This window comes from Belonocnema kinseyi, chromosome 6 (genome assembly GCF_010883055.1).
Source record: "Belonocnema kinseyi isolate 2016_QV_RU_SX_M_011 chromosome 6, B_treatae_v1, whole genome shotgun sequence".
NCBI classification, from domain to species: domain Eukaryota; kingdom Metazoa; phylum Arthropoda; class Insecta; order Hymenoptera; family Cynipidae; genus Belonocnema; species Belonocnema kinseyi.
Window position 1 is genome coordinate 100,691,805 of NC_046662.1, and position 10,075 is coordinate 100,701,879.

The following is a 10,075-nucleotide window of genomic DNA, read 5'->3' on the forward strand; positions in this document are numbered from 1 at the left end:
ATAAGAAGGAGAAAGAAACAAGAATTTCTTTTAATCAATTATATTATCAGCATAAATGCCGTCCTTAAACGAATTACACGAAAAAAAAAACACAACTTTGTAAATTCGGTCTAAAATGTGAAAATATGAAAGCCAATAATAATTTACTATCTCGAGCCCCTTTAGCCTCTTTTATAGTGTCTTTAAAATAACACTAAAACAGTGCAATGAGTTTTTAGGAATATTAGCTTAATTATGGGAACAAAAGTATTCGAGTGAATCGAACCACGCGCGGGCAGATTTTTTCATAAAATAACTTAAAATAACTTATTTTTCACAAAACATCATTGCGTTCTAATAACTATTGTGAATTAGTGCATATGTTTGTTTCAGTTGCATTTAATTGTTCAAATAATTTTAAATTTTGTAAGTGCTACTTTTGACAGGAAAAGCTGTATACGCAGTTTTTCACATTTTTCATCAAATTCAATTACTCTCTCCTAATTATTTTGTTTTAAACTCACTGCTACGTGGTTAAGCAATTATAATTTGTTTGAATGGAGAGGTTGACAATTCGACCAATCAGGCAAACAACTACTTTTCATTTCAAGATACTACAGGATATTTCAATGAATTTAGAAGATTTCACTGACTTCAGGAAGTTTCAAAAGAATCCAAGTAATTTCAAGTTACTACAGATATTCCAAGAGACTTCAGTGACTTCTGTAGATTTCAAAAGATTTCAGCAAAATTTCTGAGAATTCACTGAATTTACGAAATTTGATGAGAATATGTTACGAAATATCTATTTGCCTCAGTACTCGCAAGAGTGGGTTGAAAAAAATTAGCGCAGCTTTTTAAAAATTATCACAGGAGGCTACAAGAGACTTCAGAAGATTCCATTAAAAATTTGCACTTGACATTCGGATTTCTCAACCCCTCAGTGAATTAATGGTACTCTCCTAATTATATGGACTAATTAATAAATTTAAAAATCCCGGTAAGAAGGAGTGCATTGACATATATTGAACTGATTTTAAATTAAAATATTGCCAAGTTCACAACGTTTTAAATCAAAATGTTTATCGTTTTCTGCTGAAATATATTTTTGTCTTACTTTAATCCAGTTTAATCTAATGATGATTTTTGTCAATAAATGAATACATTTAAATTATGTTCAAGTGGGTAGAGACTGAGGGTATGTTAGTCATATTTAATGCTGTGCGACAAGGACGAATATTGACGTCAAAATAATTCCTTCTGTAAAGTATAATTGTCAACATTTTAATCCAGAACAATTCTATTTAACTCAAAGTGCATTCAAGCCTGCTTGTAATTTTCATTTTCGGGTAACAGTTGTTCTTCAATATATGGCCTATAATCTTTTTTATACCGATATTGAAGGTGAGGTTGCATTTTTTATAAAATTGAATTATTCCAAACAAGAAATTTGATTATCATTAAATATCAGGACGCTTCATTTACAATACAAACTTTTTCCGATGGCTAACTTAACCCCTGCTCCTATCCATTTATAAGCATCTATGGAAAAAGGACCGAAAAGTAATAATGAAGGCCAATATCTAGAAAAAAACACATTGCACTTTCATTGAATGATTTTTGGAGAACAATAAAAGGGACTTACAAAAATAGAGATTTTTTCCAATCTTATTCGTATCGAAAATATGAGAACAGAAACACTTGTTCACTTTTTTTAGAAATATAGGAGTGCATACACAAAATGATTGAACATATTTCATATGAACGTAAATATCATAACAATATGATGCTGCGTCATTGTTGACGACGCGTCTTTATAATTGAAGCAATCCTTACTTTAAATATAATTTTACAATATTTTATAACTTTAGTGCTACAATAAAGTTTCAAGGATGGTCTAATGTTTTAAGTTTGAAGGTCAGTTTAACTCGTCATTCACTTTATAGTATAATGTTCTCGTAAAATTAATCAAATCCATAATGGCGAATGAGACATACAAATACAATTATAATCATTATGTTTAAATTTATCACTTTATACACATATTTTTATATATTTAAAAAGTCTATTTTTCTTGTACATTCAACAAAAAAACAAAATTCCATGCACATGCAAACTGAAAAGTTTTACAGTGAATTCTTCGATTATCTACAGAAGTCACAATCAGTTACATAATTACTGTTATAGGAGTACTATTATATTTGTTAAGATTGTCAGGTATTTTCACATTTATCTCGAACAAAATTATTATGTCGAACTTTAATAACGTTTTGATTATACCTCAATGTCTTTTGGATAATAAGAGCCTAATTATGCAATTTGCTATTAAAGCATCAACGAAGACAGACTTTTTTCGAAAAAGGCTGTCCAGGCATGACGTTACTACTTAGTGATTATCAGGAAAAGTCAAATTTAAACAAAATCCTTTTTTTATTTCTATAATTAAGAATGTTTCTAAGAAAAGGATCAATATTAAAATGGAATGGACTCACTTCACTGATTCTACATAAAAAGTTTTCATGTAGAGAAGTATTTTTTGGACATTTAAAAACAAATGTAATACAAAATATTATTTGTTTACATTAGAATTTTCTTATTGCTTTTTTTTTGAAAGTATCCTAACTTACATATTAAATAAAACGTTATAGACAAACGCATTCGAAAAAAATTGTAGGATTATTCGCTACAAAAACTATAGTAGCTGATCTGTCTCAGCCCTGGGCCATACAAAAATTACGTCACGCTAGTTTCAACACTTTTTACACCTCTCCCCTTCATTGTGACATATAATCCCACAAACCTTGAACCCACATGATGCCACAACTACTACCCCCCCCCCCCATAGTTTATGTCAAAATTTCTCTTCGATTTTATTGGATGAACCCCTAAAATAAAACACAAAACGAACAAACATTGTAATTAGTACTTTAGTTGTACAATAAAATCGCCAATATTTTCATTTTTTCGTGCATTTTAGAACAATTTTTTACACATTAATAGTTTCCATGTGTTATGTTACACTCTGTCTTAACTCCCTTCCTCCAACGTCACAAATCGTCACAAAATCTACCCCCCCCCCTCCCCCCCAGCAGTACGACGCGGTTCTTGGACGCTTCTGGCTTTGATAGCATGAATTTCTTATTTTCTATAATTTTAATCACACTGTATTTTTTTTTAATTTGAAAAAAATCTGAACGAGCTCAGAAAGCTGATCAGGGCCAGAACTGGGCCAGACCGCACTGGCAAGGTCTTAAGAAAAACTCCCTGTTTAAATAGGATAAATTTCTTATTTCATGTCATTTTAGACACCTTTCCAGTTTTTGGAATGTCAAAAATGTGGTGATCGAATTTTGAAATTTGTTTCATGTTGGAAAATTGATCAGCATCAGATCTTGACCAGACCTGCCACCAGACTGCAATGAAATTTTTCCACACGGGGCAAGGAACACCCCGAAAGACATTATTTATTTAAATATTACATACAAGTATATGAATATTTAAAAATAAATTGCTGTATATACACTTCCTATCAATAATCTAGTTTGCATGCAACTAACTTGAAGTAAATCTTTTGGTGTAGTAATAACCGTAATTCCCTTCTTTAAATTAATTGGTTAAATATGTTATACACTTTTATTTTAATTATTTAATAATTTTCTAATCTGTTACTTCATCCAACTTACTAACTAAAATTTAATTGAATTTAACTAGCTTCGTTTAATATGATGCACGCATTCGCATATAATATAAATTAATTTTGATAACGTTTGTTCCGTCTTTTTTTATTTTTTGCGTATTTTATTAATTTTATTTGTTTAAATAATATTTTTTTAACGGCTTAGCTCACGATACAGGATTCACGTATTTTCGACCAATAATTTTTTGAACTCCAGAAATCATTATATTATTTATTTACATTGCTGAAAATTGTTTATTGCAAAGTCATTTACAAGTCATATACACTGCCGTGCAAAAGTTGTAGGCCACCTCTTTTTGTATGACTGAATAAATGCTCTTAATTTTAATTATACCAGAGATAAAAAAATTTCTCTTTAAAAAGTTGATTTTTTTTGAAATTCTATATAAAATAAGCCCAGGGTGAAGCCAATTTGTTTAATTTTTAAGTAGATATTGCAAAAATAGTTTAAATTTCAATGTTTTCTTAAATTTTCAATAACTTCCGAAATGGTCAACATTTTTCAATGTTCTTGAGCAATATTATTTTTGGTAAGAAAAATATTTTTGTAAAATATATGAAACATATAATCATGAAGTTTCTATGCAATTTTCTCAAAATATAAATTTATTTAACTTTTATTCTGATTTGCCTACAGATAAGATGTTTGCAAATTTTTCTAACTTTTTTATTACAATTATTTTTTACAATTCATACTCGTAAGCTATTGTCATACAATGAAAAGATATCTTAAAAATAAGCCCAAGAACATTGAAAAATGTTGATTATTTTGGAAGTTAATGCAAATTTACGAAAACATTGAAATTTACACTATTTTTGCAATATCGACTTAAAAACTAGACAAATCGGTTTCACCCTGGGCTTATTTTATACAGAATTTCGAAAATAATTCACCTTTTAATGATAAATTTTTTTAGCTGCGGTAGAATACAAATTAAGAGAATTTATTCAGTCATAAAAAAGTGGTGGCCTAAAACTTTTGCACGGTAGTGTAGATCTCATGATTTTTTTATTTAAGACATATATATTTTTAATTATAAAACAATAAAAACAAATTTTTACAAACTTCATAAAATTATCAAACAACCCTATCTAAGTAATATTGTGAGTTATTCATTTATGCTTAATTATCAGCAAAATAGTTAAATTATATGTACTGTTAGTATTTTTTTAAACGTAATTCTTTTTGGAACAAACTGAAACAAATTTTTCTGTAATTATTATTAAGAATTCATAATATATAATATAATAATATTACAATGATAATAAATATCTTACCTTATGAATCTGTGATTTAAGTATCTTTGGAAATGCAATGAATAAGAAGAACACGGAAATGGAGAACATGATGCCTCCGCCAATCCCAAGTTTCATCGGGAGTTGCATGGTGGCTTCAAAAAATTATACTCAAAAACAAGTGAACTTTTTAAAAATTGTGTAACTTTCTTTTCTTCGATAATGCGGACTTAACCGTCACTGTTTGTTTTTTATGCGTTTTAAAAAAACAATCTCGCACAAAAGGATGACACAATGAAGGAAATTTTAACCCATAAAAATCCCAAGAAAATTAATTAATTGTTGAATTTTAGACAGAAACAAAAACTTGGATCATCATTTTATAATTTTCCTTGACTCAAAGTAACCCATCCTTTTTTATTAACGAGTTCTTTCAGTTAAATCGAAATTGTTCGGCTTTTGGAGAAAAAATGCTCAATTTTTCTCGCATTCGAGGCGTTTTTGTAACACATAATTTTAAGCCTTCACTGCATCCAAGATCTTCTTTCTTCTTACAGAAGTGACGATTGACTGACGAGCATAATTTGCAGTTATAATGCACTACCTGTAGAATCCCATTGCCACGAACTTGGGGAGTTGCGCAGTTGACATCATCCTTATCATCAATCGGTCGTTATGCTACATGTCAAAAGAATCTCAAATCAGAAAAAATGCAATTATTTTTTTTAATGTGATTTTCATCATCATTGAATTCCATACGAATCACAGGAGAAGAATATTTTATTTAGGCACACAAAATATAAAAAATGTAAAATACGATATATAACATTGTTATAATTTGAATTTTCACATACAATAAATCAAATTATATAATAATAATAGTATTTGCAATTAATCTGTTTAAATGATTTAATTTTTAATGTTTTCAATTGAAATTAATTTGACATATTAAATTTTCTTGTTTAAACTTATACATACAATTTTGTTATTTGAAGAGGTATTATGAAATGGGGCGAATTTTTAAATCATTCTTGAAAGTATGAATTGGGAATAAAAAATCTAACTTACGTGTAGTTAAAAGTGGAAGGAATAATATTTTTTGATTAAGCAAGGTTAAGAGCAGTCACCTTTGAGTCCCTTCGAATCTAGAAGGTACACACTTAATCATTTCTTCGATATCAAACGAGAAGCATTTAGATATAAATTTGCTCAAATACGTCAATATAATAGAGGCACCGATTTTTAGTGAGCATAACGCATTTCATGAAAAAAATTCACAGGTTTTGCGTAAGCCAGTAAAAATATATGAAATCATCCTATTTGAAAAGCACCAAATTTATATGATTATCTTCGTTTGAAATTAATTTCGTTTATATACCCAATTTAAAAAAGAAAAACATTTGCGAGTTATTAAAACATCAATTTTAAAAAATTCAAAATTCGAGACTAATCAGCATTTAAATTCTGTTTGGTTCATAAGTAAATATGCAATTAAAAACGACCAATCTTAAAAAATATACTGGTTAAAAATTTCCTAAATGCTTTACAATTGTCCGTACTAGGAAGTTAATCAATTTAAATTTATGAATATTGAGTCCTTTATGTGAATTTCAATTTGACAACTTTTTAATTTGAAAAGTGCTGCTTTTATAAAATTATATAGTATTCAATTTTAGGAAACTTTTGCTACTTCGAAATTCAAAGTTTTTTGAAAGTGAGTTTGAAATTCGAAGATGGGATATAATATTATTTAACTCAAACAAATCTGTCAAAATTTACCAAAAATATGTGCTTATTAATTCCTTGAACTTTTAGCTTTCGACTGAATTACAATTCGATGAAAGTCACAGGTTTTCCGGATGTAATACTACAACTTTTCTACATTTAAAAAAAAAACCCAAAAAATTGTTCGTGTTACTTGGCTATCGGTCTATTTTTTAGTTTTTAAAGAAACCTAAAAATATTTCTAAAATAAGGTAGAATTAAATATAGTTAGAAGGAAAGTTTGACCACGATATCATTTTTAAAGTTAGCATTGATAGTTAGTGTAACTGCGAGTGTCAAGTGCAACACCTGATATTGAGCGTAAAGGTGGCGAAGAAACGTCAATTAAATATGAGCATCTATAGATCAGATTCACGATCAGCCGGGGCTACGTGAACATTGAACACTGCTCTTTCAGGTTCTGGATGTCACGAGGTACGAGAGACCTTCGATACGACTACACCAATTATTTAAAATTTCATAAAAACACGCTACTTGACCTTCTATTATTTCTTCCGCGATACAAGTAAAGGGATGTTTCAAACGTATAGGTGCGACATTTCCCACGCCTGAGGCCACGTACTCACACCCCACTGGTTTGTACTTGAGTAGACTCTTTAGAGTATGTATAAATAAACGTGTAGAAAATGTACAGTTACTTTTATATTAAATATTTCACCACTAAAAACAGACATAACTGAATTCATATTCACTTTTCCTTTGTCTTTAACTTAGCTGAATAATTCTTCCTGATCTAAAAAAAAAGATTTTTCCAATTTAATATTTTTGAAACTCGAAAAACATCGATATAATGGTATATTCAGCGATTTTTTTATCCAATAATTTTGGAATATCTTGAAACAATTAATATTTGACCTTCAAAAAATGCGATGAAAAATATTTTAATATTCTAATACTCTATGGTATTATCAGTAGTTCATTTTTTTGAAAAACTTAAATAATTTATTTTTATTAAAATTTAGACAATTTAACAAAGAAATTTGAGGATTTTTTAATATACAATCATTAGATAATGACTTCTTAATCTTTTCGCGGAAAGTGAACGTTATACTTCGCTGGTTATAATATATAAGCTTAAAGCAATTTCGTTCATTATTCTTAAAGTTCAATACTTGCTATCCTTCAGTTCATTATCCGAATTAGAACATCGAACTTGATCTCCATAAAATGAAACTTCTGTCGGCTAATAGTTATTAAATTATATTAGCAAATTTTTTTAAGCAATATTATTTTAATATAGTAAAATATTTCTTTAAGAATTTGAATTACTTAAAAATAGTATGATAAACAAAGATTTGGGAAGTCCAAAGTGGGTTTATGCCAGGAAGGTCATGTACTGATCGAATATTTAGCTTAAGGCAAATAACAGAAAAAAGTTTGAGAGTAGGAAAAAAAGTTTTCTGTGCATTTGTTGACCTAGAAAAAGCTTTTGACAAGGTAGACAGAAGTAAACTTTGGGAAGTTCTGAAAGAGTATGGAGTCAATGGATGGATCCTACAAGCTACAGTCTGTCAAGTTAAAGCGTGGGTGGCTTTACTCGCAGTCGGTAAGGTGTGTCGACATTATTTTGGTGTCAAAATATTAAGAAGAGCCTACCCCGAAAGGGAAATGTGTTAATGGTATAATAATAATAATAATAATAATAATATATAATTGATTTACACGTCCGTAATATAACGATTTCTATACTCAAGAAACATTAGCAGTTGTAGCTTTTCTTAAAAGTCAATTGCTAAACAAGCAGTATTTTTATAATACGTTTGTTTACATTTTTGCATTAGAAATCTATCACAAGAAAAGAAGGCTTGAGCAAGTCTGATTTGAAGCAGATGAATAAATAAAAACTGATTCATTCTTGCTAATATTTATATGTTTTTATTTAAATTTATCGTCAATGCAATGTACTTGCAAGCGATGTAAGGATAATGGATTTTTTAGCAAGGTCCCTTAAGAAATTATTCAATGCAGACTTTCCTTATGTTTTAAAGTTAAAGATAAATTTGGTGTCCTTTTCTTTGCTAGATAATAAGATCATTAAGGTTTAAAATATGTACGTATGTGGCTTCAGAAATTTAATATATTTTTTCTTCACACAGTATTCTCAATTCATAGGCCAAATAGAATACACAGACATTTCTTCCCTACTTTTGAACATAAAAAAAGTTTATCTACATAAAAAAGTAAATGCATCTATAATATGCCAAATTTTTCCGCAAAAGGACTTAAATTGCATTATAATTTAAAGTGAAAAATAATTTAGGCTATTCAATTGATTAACCATTTAAACCTAGAATTTCTCTTTCTTCCAAAAAGATTTACAATCAATAAATTCGTGCATAAATCAAGACTCATTCAGCCTTTTTTGTTAGTTTACCAGCTGTCAATTAATTTATATTGAGTGTGAATAGCAACAGACATATAAACTTGTCTAGGAACTACAACTGGAACTGCGTGAGGTCGGTCAACATGAACTACAACTGGTACTGGTACCGCTACGTGTTTTGTTATATGAATAACCACTGGATACAATTGTCATTGGGAAACTGCTGGCACTGAAAAATGAAACAAAAGATATAAGTAAGCAATGCAGTTATATTATAGCAGTGAGTGTACTCTACACTGCACTGCAAAACGGTTTTCTTTTTTGGGACAAGAAAAAAGTTAGTGTCCCAAAACAATTTTATTTATCACAAAACAAAAATTTTATATCGATGGATAAAAAACGTTTTCAACTATACGGAGAAAATTAGATCAGTGAACGTTACAATAAACAGTGTTGAAAGTCGGATACAGTGAAATGTAAATTCTCGAATCCATGTAACAGGAATTATGTGAGAATCTACTGAGCCAGAAAGAAATTGCAGATAAACGATAGCAGCATCTCCTGGAAACATAATGGACTATGAATTTTGTCGGATCGAATATGATCTTTTCGATTCGGTGTTCGTTTATTTTCGGATAAGTGTATTCCATTCATCGTCATCGTCGGATCGATTATTTCCATTGATTCGGCCCATCGATTGAATGGATCCGTGAGAAAAAGCCCAAACGACAAAGCGCCCGCCCAATGATAGTCGCGCTCCGTGAAAAAGGCCCACGAATCAGAGAGCGACTCGCTTCGTCGCGATGGATGTATGTATGAGCACGCCCCTACTCACTCTCTGATGCACGGGCTTTTTTCACAGAGCGCGACTTTCACTGGGCGGGCGCTTTTTCGTTTGGGCTTTTTTTCACGGATCCGATCGAATATGTCGAAAAACCGACATTTGATCCTACCCACCAATCGGTTTTTTTTATTCGATTGGCCCATGCGTCGGAAATTCCGATATTAAATAAGTTTTTTACCTTGTTACTTTCTTTAAATTTAGTGACCATAGT

At 29.8% G+C, this 10,075-nt stretch overlaps 2 protein-coding genes across 3 annotated transcripts in view; one reads left to right on the top strand and one right to left on the bottom strand.

Annotated features, from left to right (window-relative positions):
• Positions 1-5,498, bottom strand: part of LOC117174173 (sensory neuron membrane protein 1-like) — an 83,199-nt gene extending 77,701 nt beyond the window's left edge. The window contains exon 1 of one of the 2 annotated variants that reach the window (XM_033363003.1): positions 4,955-5,498. In XM_033363003.1, the coding sequence (XP_033218894.1) occupies positions 4,955-5,062 (108 nt within the window). In that variant the 5' untranslated portion in view covers positions 5,063-5,498. The remainder of the gene's footprint in view (positions 1-4,954) is intronic. The other variant, XM_033363002.1, reaches the window with a different exon arrangement.
• Positions 1-5,521, top strand: part of LOC117175521 (C-C chemokine receptor type 3-like) — a 135,360-nt gene extending 129,839 nt beyond the window's left edge. Inside the window, exon 6 of the mRNA XM_033365228.1 lies at positions 5,470-5,521. Coding sequence (XP_033221119.1) covers positions 5,470-5,475 — 6 coding nt within the window. The 3' untranslated portion in view covers positions 5,476-5,521. The remainder of the gene's footprint in view (positions 1-5,469) is intronic.
• The last annotated feature ends 4,554 nt before the right edge of the window (positions 5,522-10,075 follow it).